Source organism: Carassius auratus, unplaced genomic scaffold (genome assembly GCF_003368295.1).
Source record: "Carassius auratus strain Wakin unplaced genomic scaffold, ASM336829v1 scaf_tig00216959, whole genome shotgun sequence".
Classification (NCBI taxonomy): Eukaryota; Metazoa; Chordata; class Actinopteri; order Cypriniformes; family Cyprinidae; genus Carassius; species Carassius auratus.
Window position 1 is genome coordinate 74,050 of NW_020528816.1, and position 11,994 is coordinate 86,043.

Sequence of the window (11,994 nt, forward strand, 5' to 3'; positions counted from 1 at the left end):
CGGTCTCATATTCACATTCAACCCCATACACACTTACTTTATGCCTCTGTCTTTGTCTGTTCTTTGTGCCCACACTTGTGTATCGCTGTGGAAAGAGAGAGGTCAATACGTTCTGCAGATGAGAAAGAAAGAAAGGAATGGAGACTGACGGTGAGAAGCTTTACAGATATTTTAGGCAAATGTGTGTAAATGGATTTTAAGGTATCCCTGAGTCAGAATTATTATTATTATCTTATTCCAGGACAGTTGGACTGAGGATAAATTGCCTGGCCTAGTTAACATTATCCTTTTGAGCTGGAATTTAAACATATAATCACCAGTGATGGACATTTGTGATTCGCTTGCAGAATGAATGGAGGGTGAAATCAAAACTGGCCAATCAGCTTTGCACAGTAGGCCGTGATTTCCAATGAATAAGAACGAGTTGATTTAAATGAATTCATACTGCCCAGAGGAAATCTCGCTGTCCTGGTTTGATCATCTGTAATGGAACGGATGAAAGTTTGGTCTGTGCAATTAGAGAGTAACAGTAGGGAGAGACATGAATAAAGACAGCTGGCAAGATCCAAAGGGATGAAAATAGAACAAAGAACAAAGGGATGAAAATAGATTTGATTGTAATACCAGACTGCATCTGGCGTGATCTGGATACAACAGGCATGTCATGAAATATATATAAATTATATAAAATGTTATTATATATTAATTATTTTATTATACCTTTATTAAAGCTATTATAATATTACCATGTATCTAAAGATCTAATACTATTCTACGTATAATGCAGAATGGTAATAATGTTCTCAAACTGTTTATACAACGACACATTATATTAATTTATGACTCAAGTTGGTTCTCCTCTATGTACTCTGCTTCCCTCTTGTGGCCAATCCTGATACCACAAAATATTGTATTAATTTGTTCTACAGTGCACAACTTTACATAACTTTCCACAATCAAATACCACTGTGCATCTGTGAAGGGATGTTAACATTGTTGTGAAATATGTCACGATGTCACTTACTGCCTGACAAGTGAAAATAAATAGAAGTTTGAAGAAGATAACTATATGTGCTCCAGAGACAGATCCCCAGTGAAGACCTTGTCTCCTAGACAGTCACCGGGACAAGACCACAGGAACCAGATGAGTCCTCTGAACAATCTGACTTTGCTGCAGCCTTTGAAGTGATTCCAGGATAAACCGTCTGCATTGGGAGCAGAGTTCCGATCTTTTGCCCTTTCTTCAGGGTCCCAGAATAACTGTCAGGCTTTACATAGAACAGCTTGAAGCAGAGACCTGCCAGAAACATAATGTGGGGAGATATGAGATTAATGTGAGATTATGAATTTAATGTACAAAATCATTTTCCATATGTCCTATAATAGTAGTAGTATTTTATCAAACAAGCACTTTATTTTCTACGAACATGAAAGTCTATAAAAGTAAGTTGCGCTACACTGTTATTAATGCTTTTAGAACATTAAACAGATGTGAAGATGTAAGTACAAACCTTCTCCGCTCAAGTTAATGCCATCATTGATAGCATTGTTCTTTCTCCATCAGCACACACAATGTCAAGACCCTCATGTGGACCATGCTTACTGTCAGTGCAGCAAAAACAAACACACACTTCAGAGAAAAGTAAGTTGAAAAATGCTTATTTACCTCCAAAATAGCTCTCAAATTGTATATTTAAACATGATGCGAAAAGCAAGATCTGATGTTGAGATCTTGAGAACAAACTTTGTTTGTTCATGTGTTTCTTGTGCATGGGCTCGTGGGTGAAGGTGTCCAGAATGCAATCTCAGTTGAGGAGGCTCACAATTCCAAACAATGCCACTGGTCTATTGGCCAGTCATTCAGTGAATAATACTGTAGCTTTATGGGGAAAAAAAACTTCCCTGTTAGTCTGCAAAATATGTTCTTTTGTATTTGACCAAATAAAGAAAGCCATATAGTTTAGAAATGGCATGAGGGTGAGGAAATGATGACAATTTCCTTAAAAAAAAAATTCATTAAAAATCATTTTTAATTGCAATCAATGATATCTGGAAAGAGCTATATATTATAAATAGTGTTATTTAAAGGTGGTTAGAAGAAACACAGGAATTATACACAATTTACCGACTGGCTCCTTAGTATCCACAGCCTTCTTTATCGCATCCTCTTTTGCTGTTATTTGGATTACCACTGCAGAGGGGGCCAAATTTCACTGAAATGAAAAGAAAAATATGTTTTTTGTTATTATTCTTATATAATAAACTAATTCCTGTTCCTTACATAATGCAATGTTTTCTTTATTGGTCTGTCTTTCCTGACAATACCTTCCCTGGCATCAACCCGAGAGCTCCAAAGCACTGAAAAGGAGACACATTGAGACTTTGGTTTGCGTTACTCAAAGGAGAGATGCAAAATGATCACTGTTGGGGGGCCTTCAGGAACGTGGTTGAGAACCACTGCTTTACAACACTGTTATACTGAATTTTAATTTGCATTTTTACTGTTTTTTGCAGTTTTTTACAATAACACACCACAAAACTTCTGTGAAATTTATCAAGACATATAATACTCACAATACAATGAAACCTACAGACTCATTTTAGACTAAATCTAAATTTTTGAAAACTAAACTGGACTAAAACAAATGTAAGTTTAAATAACACGGTCCAGTATTAAGCAAATGTCTATTTGGCAAATACATTGTAATTTCTTACCAGCCAAAAGCAGAAAACTGAAAAGGATGTAAAATTGGTTCTGCAATCGTTTGTCCTCAGATTTTTCCTTGTCTGCTAGTGTCCTCTGTTTGGCTTTTTGAGCTATGAGTTTTTATATCTTGTATGGAGTTCTCTGTAAATTTAGCTTTCAACTCCCACACAATTACTTAAGTTTACATTTAGTCATTTAGCAGTCGCTTTTATCCAAAGCGAAAGTTTACTTAAGGACCTATCCATCACCCAACCCTTAGTAAATCAATTAAAATGAATTGTGAAATGAAAATGAATAATTTTTTTTACTAAAAAAGTAGTTTTTTTACTTTATTATTTCAGGAAACCCAAAATTAGATTTTGTGATATTTTGTCAGGTTTAGGTTTAGCTCACTTCTGGATAAAATGTCGTCTCATAATATGGTTAGGTAGGTAGTAGTAGTAGTAGTAGTAGCCCTTTATTGTCACTAGTCACCAGCCACAGGTAGTCTATAGGCGAACACACACACACACAATTATAAAAACAATATAATGTATCAACGTGTGTTTATAAATGTTTACTAAGAAGTGTTTGCAAAAAGCAATCAAAGACTTTCCTTGAGGGCTCTCTAAAACCATAAATTATAGAACCACAACCCTTCTGGAGCATTTAGTGTGGGAAACCAAACAAACAAAATACACTGTAATTAAGTCAGACATACCTTACGAGTCAAGAGTTTGTGTAGCATGCCTAAAGGCACTAATAGCTATTAGTTTTGTCATGCATATGTATAACCAATACAGATGGCATGATACAATACGTAAGCCTATCCTGATACGGGACTAGACTAAACTTCACCTCAGCAGAATTTAGTAAAACAGATGTTTATTAAACACTAAATTTAGCACTTGAACTAAATCTAGTGCTTTTATCCACAGTGATTCCAATTCCTGGTTCTGGAATCAATGTGATTCAATTCCAAAAATAGATTACTCACTATTGTTTTCAATTCACTAGTTCACGCTTACATATAATTAGCTGAGGTATGGTATGCATATTTGGCGCGCTGTCCGGGGAAGGGCACCGAGCCCGCGAATGGCCCAAACCTAGAGTAACCCTCTTCCCCGTCTATTTATAAGGTGAACTCAAGTGAGGAGATGGGGTGGAGGAGGGATGCTGATAAACCGTCAATGGACAGAGTTAAGTCAGCGATATTTATACTATGGGATTGATTACTTGATTATTGTCCACCTGTGTGTTGATTAGGCTTAGTATCTGACGCGCTCCTCTCGAATCTTGTTAATAAAAACATTAATTTTTTTTTTTACTCTAGTTTTGCTTTTTTGTTTTTTTTTCTAGACTGGAGGAACCTCTTTCGTAGAGTCGTAGAGTTGTAGAGTCGAAGAAAGTAGGTTTATCATAATGTCATGCTTTATTTTAAAAAAAATTATAAATAATAATAATAATAATAATAATAACAATCCATTTCTGTACCTCTGATTTATTTTTACAATTGTAATTTTGTCTGCATTGTGCATGAAAAATTCATAGCCCACAGCTCAGCAGTGGACATGCATTTATTGCATGAATGGAACAAGACTACGGTGGCCGAGATAGCCCAACGTGCTGCAATTTAAGAAAACACATGCAAATTGAAAAAACACCAGCAAAAAAAAAAAAAAAAAAACATCATCATTTTGACAACACAAGTGCTGCAAATCCTCGCAACACATGCATGTAATGAAACGCGCTGCAAATCACCACAACACATTAGGGGTGTAACGGTACATGTATTCGTACCGGACCGTTTCGGTACAGGGCTTTCGGTACGGTGCACGTATGTACCGAATGATCGAATGCAATATTTTGATTGCGGAACACATACATTTTCATGTTTCCAAATGAACATATTAAGTGGCGAAAGTCTCCACGTTCAGCGCAAATCCCGCCGGTGACACACTGGCTGCGGGGCGTGAGCGTGGCGTTTCTGAGCGTGTCAGTTGCGTGACGGCTGCTCCGCGTTTTCTGTGTCTTTACACACCAGAATCGTGCCTGACGCGGCGCTGGTGCGCTGCTGCTACTGTAGGTGACATAGAGGGAGACCGCCGACAGACCAGGATCTTGTCTTCACGACAACGATATCTATATTGCATGTTGAGCATAAATATAAAGCCTACTGATAAAGGACACCATCAACAGTATTGACGGCAAAATAGACTATGTTTGACAGGTGCAATATGCCAGCGTGTCACCGGCCTAAGGTTTTCAAAAGGCATCACTATTCTTTTTTTATTTTATATATATATTTTATTAAAAAGTATTTAAAAAAAGTGTAAACAAATTGTTAAAAAAAGTTTATAGTAATAAACAACCTCCAGTTTAATGTTTGCATTTCTTTCCCATACTGTACAGAAAATTAACCGAACCGTGACTTTAAAACCGAGGTACATACCGAACCGTGATTTTGCCTACCGTTATACCCCTACAACACATGCATATAATGAAACACACTTCAAATCCTTCACAACACATGCATATAATGAAACGCGCTGCAAATCATCAAAACACATGCATATAACGAAGTGCGCTGCAAATCCTTCACAACACATGCATACAGCGAAACGCGCTGTAAATACTGTAGCACTGACCACAATCAGGGGCGGATTTAGACATTTTGGGGGCCAAGGCAAGCACAGACATGGGGCCCTCTACATCTCTTGTTTCCAGTAGCGGTTTTAGGCACGGGCGGACCGTGGGTAATGGGTAATGGTACCTCCATGAAAGTTGGTGCTCGAAAGGGGTCTCGCCCAGGGTGTATTTCAATGTAGAACCGCCACTGCTTGTTTCCCTCCTTTTGTCAATCCTTATTTTTTTTTTTTTTTTTTTTAAAGCCCTACTATTACAGAAATGATTAGATATGTATAACATGTTCAAGCAAAAACTGTGGCAAAATTATCATTTAAATGCTATTTTTCTTAATTGCATTAACACTCACAGTCAAGACACTTACGATTGCATTTTCATTCAATGTCCCGCAATGAATTTAGCAAAATTCAATGTGCACATTGAAAATGCATTCCGAGCCGATGACGTGTCCGCCCCCTCCCGCCCTGTCAATCACTGCGTGAACAAGGCGGGGCTTGCAGAAGGTCAAGAGACTCAAATCTCAAGAAAAGGATTCAATTGAGAGAACATGGACAAGACAGTTGGTCCATGTACGTTTTGATCATTTCGGTTTATGGCTTCAATATTTCATTCACACTTGTGGGCGGAGCTGAAACGCTCCTTTCATCATTGGTCGAATCGCTCCACCTTCAGCTCGGTCTTTTCATTCTTTCAGACAGAGTCAGTGCGAGTGAAGCACTGTAATGTCTGAAACCACCGCTCACTGTTAATTAGCATAATATTTGAATCAGATGTAGCTGGGTGGGCACATAATTTGTGCTGCTGAGACCTGCAAATTATTTCTAGGTTGTAGTATTGTATTAATATTGTCCCACTGATAAAAACAGTGCAAATAGTTCTGCCTCTGTGATGTGCACATATTTCTAAATGTAATTGACTAATTTTTTTACATTATTTCAGGATATACAATTTATAATTTTGGTTTAAATTGATCTTTTTGTGTGTTTTTACTTAGTCGAGATGATAATGAGTCATCATCCACCCAACAGCATCTGGGAAAAGTGTTTCTGGCAGTGAATGCTGTGGGAATTCTGCTGTCTCAAACTTGGAGTTGGTGCTGGTATGATTTGTTAATGTGTTTGCTTTTAATAAATAAAGTGTCATGAGTCCGGACCCAGTGTTCCTCCCTCTCACCACCAGAGGGCGCCACTTCCCCATCTTCCGGACTCATTCTTCTTCACTCTTCACACGTGGTTCACTCTGCACACCTGTTTCACCCACCCACTCTCTCACACACACACACACACACACACACACACACACACACACCTGGTGCTTATTTTCATGGACTATATATGCTTGTCTCACCCACCACTCTGCCTGGCTGTATTTGTTAATTCTGAGTGTAAATTGTTAAGTGTTCGTGATGTGTATCTCGTACCTCGAGTCTTGCTTGTATTCCGAGGAGTTTATGTGTGATCTGCGTGCAGGAACCGTTCCTGCTTTTGTTTTGTTTCTGCCTTGTTGGTCTGTTCCTGTTGAAATTAAAAGTAATTCCCTGCATTTGGACCCAGACCCAGTTTCTTCCACGGCGCCGTTCCTACCGTGCCGTGACAAAGTTGTTGTTGAGTCCATGAAAGGGTCCCTTAAGTCAGCTCAGTTTATTTCCATTGGTTTACTTAGACATGGAGCACAGTACATAATTGTGGCGAAGAATAATTATTTTGCCCTTCCTTTCAATTTACGTCAACTATCATTGAGATTTTGTCTGTCTTTTGACCAGGTTTTATGGTATTTGATAAATGTTTTATTGGAGGAATGTGTTGAAGTTCTTGTTTAACAAATGTGAAGTGTTTTGATATTATTTTTAACAGTTTTATATTCGGCATACTGTAAAAGAAAAAATTGTTCAATTAACTGTATGTGCTTCATTGGTTCATGTGATTTCACAAATGTAATTGTTAACAGAACATTTTGTTATTCTGAAAGAATTGCAGTAATCCATGTACCGAAAACATCTCATTAATGTGTGAACTAAAGTGACACAATTTGTGTTATATTTTTAACACACATTTTGTGTTGAATTGAACTCAATATGTGAAAATAACGTGGTGTTTTTAACACATTTGTTTTAAGATTGTAGATTTATTTTAGCACAAAAATATATTGCATTTGAGTAGCTGAATTTGCTACAGTTTACTTTATCATTCTATGCTCAACTCCAGCAATTAAATACTGAAGCAACCTTTTGTAGTTTGATAAGCGCACTGCCACTGAGCCATATGGAGATTTTAAATTTAGGTCATTGACAGCTTCACCAAAGCAATGGCACAAAACCAGGGGTGTCATGCACTCATTATTTAGTGGGGTCATGAGTGGTGGTGGCGTTGGGAGTCTACAATAGCACTTATGTTCTTATGTTCAATTATTATAAACATTTTTTATTCTTCATTCCCAAACACATTAACTATATCATCAAATATTTCGATTCTCACCTTTATGGATAATGTTAGTTGATCTATGGTGGATGCAGTTTATTAATATGCATAAAAACCTGTCTTGAGTAACAGATATGGGTGTCATGTCATAGCATAGTTTTAATACGACTGACTTTATATTAAATGTGAATTTAACACTGAAAGTTAATTTGAATAAATACGCTGCAAGTTAGGATCCTTATCATAAAACATTCATACAGAAAGAGAGCTAAGAACATTGCATTATCAAATAACTTTTTCATTGACAGATTGAGCACGCTCAGAAACTCCCATTTAAATCACTCAAGCTGTTTACACAATGAATTGAATATCTTACTTAGATTCACACACACACACACACACACACACACACACACACAACCCTGCACTATGTTGTTTCTAACTAAAGAATTTGCCAGAAAGATTTAAGTTGTAGTGAAAAAAAAAAAAAACACAGGCATTTTAGCGATGAATCATCAGAACAACCTCTGATTGGCCACTGCATTCATAAACTCAACAGTATTGTGTGTGATTGGGTATAATGCGCAGTGCTGTACAAATGCGTGTGTCTCTGACTCAGCGCAAGCCAGCGAATGCAGATTTGAATTTAGCAGCTGATGATATGATGCACTGAACGATTTAATCACGATATTAAATATTGAAAATAATATTCAGCTATTTATTATTTTTTTCTTTTGGAAGCTGCATTCAAAATCTACTTGGCTCAAAAATCTGAGGGGTCACGTGCCTCTGCACAAAACAATCAACAAAACATCAAAAACACCTTTGTTTATTATTATTATTATTATTTTTACAGCTGTATGCATCTAAAAGTTTTATACTAAAACCCATTTACCCATCCCTGACTAATGGAAAGCCATTGGAGACTAATGGAGAAACATTGGGAAGTTTTTCTACAGTCCACTGTACTGTTTTTCCACCTCACAGATTATTCAACAGCATATCAGTGTGTTGTTGTAATGGAATCATAAGTATGATGCCGTGGTTGGTAAGAAGAAAACGGCATTTTAATATATTCACTGACTAGATGTACAGCATTATTTCTGAGTAACCATATGTTGACCTCGTGTCCTTTTAGATGTGAGCCATGTCTATGTTTATGTCTATGCACTTAGCAGATGCTGCAAATGCTTTAAGGTCGGCGTTCTGCTTCATTGTAACAGCACTGCTTCAACACATTCTCAGAAACTATTAAAATATATCTCTCGCTCTCTGATTTTCTGCTCTGACATACACAAATAGAACTTGAGCTAAATGAATTAATGGTTGCCATAAAGAACTATGAATATAGGTCGGAGCAGCACACAAAAAGGACATGAAAAATAAAAGCAGGTTGGCTCAAACTAAACATGAACATTAATTAGAGTACAATTAATTTATTTAGTTATTGGTTTATTTATTGACTTTTCTTACTAATTATCAGTGCGGATAACTTCATGATATAGCAGACACCGTTATATATTTCTTTGTGTATAAGTCTAAAAAGCAGGATGATTTATGTGCTATGATCGTACAATTTAGCACACTGAGAACATTATAGTCTTCAAAACTTTATTATTAGATTGCAATGTGCAGGGCACCAGTATAGAGAAAGAAAGCCGATATAAATGGCACAAGACTCTGAAGTGGTTTGCAGGTGGTCGTCGGCTCCATCAGCATCAGAAGTACTTGGTGGGATCTGATTTGTCACACATCTGAACGTGAACATGGGAAGTGATTCCAGGATAAACCGTCTGCATTGGGAGCAGAGTTCCGATCTTTTCCCCTTTCTTCAGGGACCCAGAGTAACTGACCGGCTTAACATAGAACAGCTTGAAGCAGAGACCTGCCAAAACATCATGTGGGGAGATATGAGATTAATGTGAGATTATGAATTTAATGTAAGAAATCTTTTTCCACATGTCCTATAATAGTAGTAGTATTTTATCAAACAAGCACTTTATTTTCTACGAACATGAAAGTCTATAAAAGTAAGTTGCGCTTCACTGTTATTAATGCTTTTACAACATAAAACAGGTGTGATGTAAGTGCAAACCTTCTCCGCGCAAGTTAATGCCATCATTGATAGCATTGTTCTTTATGTATGGTGCAGCTTTGCCGTTCAGCGTCACATCAAATGGAGCATAAACTGTGGCTCCGTCAGCACACACAATGTCAAGACCCCCATGTTTCCGTTTTCCACCATCTCTGCAGCACAAACACGCATTGAAGAATAATTCACCTCAAAATCAGCATTCTGTCATCATTCACTCAACATGATCAAATGTACGTTTACACAGTCTTCTTTCCCTCTGATAGACTGTACAGTAGCTCGCAAATCTTAAAGTACAATCAGACACGATGTGTCACGTTAGATATGAGTTCAGTGTCATCAAACATTATTTGATGTTGTGTGTCTTGTGTGAATAATAATGTTAGGACACATCAATTTCCACTGTATAAAGGCCTTGTCTGTCTGCAAAATATCTTATGTTTAAACTAAATAAGATACATATTTTAAACTAAATGAGAGTGTGTGAATGATGTTGATTTTAAAATATATGTTGTCTATGGCGCAGATTAAAGATCTTTGGTAACGTTGAGGTTTTGAGTAGTATCAAGTCTGTGGTAACACACTCAAAACAAAAGAATGATATCAATATTTCATAACATGGCCTCCACTGTGTGTGTCATCAGTGACTTCTGAGGAGAGCTATGAGGAGAGGTCAGAGTTGAGAAATAGAGTTCTGGAGTGGAGTCAGAGGAAACACAAACAAAACACAATTTACCGGCTGGCCCCATAGCTTCCACAGCCATACTTCGTATCACATCCTCTTTTGCGGTTACTTGAGTTCCCACTGCAGAGAGGGCCAAATTTAACTGTGAAATGAAAATAATTTTCTGTGTTACTTTATGCTCTGCCTGTTGTTATGTTTTTCTGCCTGTTTGTCTTTTTCTTCATTTACACTTCATACCTTGACTAGCATCAACACGACAGCTGCAAATCACTGAAAAAGAGACACACATTGAGACTTGAATTTGCATAATTATGTTTTTTTGTTTAAATGTTTTTGCAATATTTACTTTGCATATTTATTCTTTTCACAATGTTTGTAATGACACCGTAAGACATCAGTAAATTTTAGCAAATCTTAAAATGGTGACTGAAACTCATATTAAAACTCATTTTTGTTTGCGAGAAGATGTTTTCTGTATTTAATTTAACCACACTGAATGTGAATTTAGAACGAATTATGCTTCATTTGTGCAATAGATTTGAGCTTTTTTTTTACTCATAAGCAGCGTTTACAAGTTAAGTTTTAGGATTGAAGGGAATCATTTTTTAGGTTTAAAGAACATTTTCAATATAAATAAATCAATATAATAAAAATTAAATTGTTCCTTACCAGCCAAGAGCAGAAAACTGAAAAGGATGTAAAGTCTCATAGTCCTGTAAGTGTTTGTTTTCAGATGCTATCTTCTCTGCGGTCGTCCTCAATCTGGTAGAAACATTTAACTGTGAGTTTTTATATTTTGACTGGAGTCATGTGGAAATTCTGTGGAAATTCTGATTTCAACACTCAAACACAAAGTCCAAAAAAAAATCACATTGCATAACAGCAAAAAAGGGGAACAACAGACCACACTCTCATTTAAATACATTTTGTTTTGCAGTGAGAATCATCAAAACATACAATGTAAACTAAACTCTTACAATCACTCCACTATGAACTTTCAGTGTATATATGACCCTGGACCGAAAAACCAGTCTTAAGTGTCAATTCTTCGAGATTGAGATTTATACATCATCTGAAAGCTGAAAAAAAAAATAGCTTTCCATTTATGTATAGTTTAGTAGGATAAGACAACATTTGGATGAGATAGAACATATTTGAATATCTGGAATCTGAGGGTGACAAAAATCTAAATACTGAGAGAATCGCCTTAAAAGTTGTCCAAATTAATTTTTAGCAATGCATATTAGTAATCAAAAATTAAGTTTTGATATATTTACAGTAGGAAATTTACAAAATATCTACATGGAACATGATCTTTACTTATTATCCTAATGATATTTGGCATAAAAGACTAAGACTTAAGACTTTTGTGGTCCAGGGTCACGTATACGTGTTTATATATATATATATATATATATATATATATATATATATATATATATATATATATATATATATATATATATAT

General features: G+C 36.3%; 1 protein-coding gene and 1 pseudogene across 1 annotated transcript; both read right to left on the minus strand.

Moving 5' to 3' along the window:
- Positions 1-1,020: 1,020 nt before the first annotated feature.
- On the minus strand, positions 1,021-3,434 carry LOC113099535 (leukocyte cell-derived chemotaxin-2-like; annotated as a pseudogene).
- Positions 3,435-9,343: 5,909 nt separating this feature from the next.
- LOC113099550 (leukocyte cell-derived chemotaxin-2-like) lies at positions 9,344-11,345 on the minus strand. Its single transcript, XM_026264412.1, has 5 exons — positions 11,196-11,345; positions 10,764-10,796; positions 10,578-10,668; positions 9,845-9,996; positions 9,344-9,634 (listed from the first exon to the last, which is right to left on the minus strand). The coding sequence occupies exons 1-5, from the start codon at positions 11,233-11,235 to the stop codon at positions 9,468-9,470; spliced, it is 483 nt and encodes a 160-aa protein (XP_026120197.1). The 5' UTR covers positions 11,236-11,345; the 3' UTR covers positions 9,344-9,467.
- Positions 11,346-11,994: the final 649 nt, after the last annotated feature.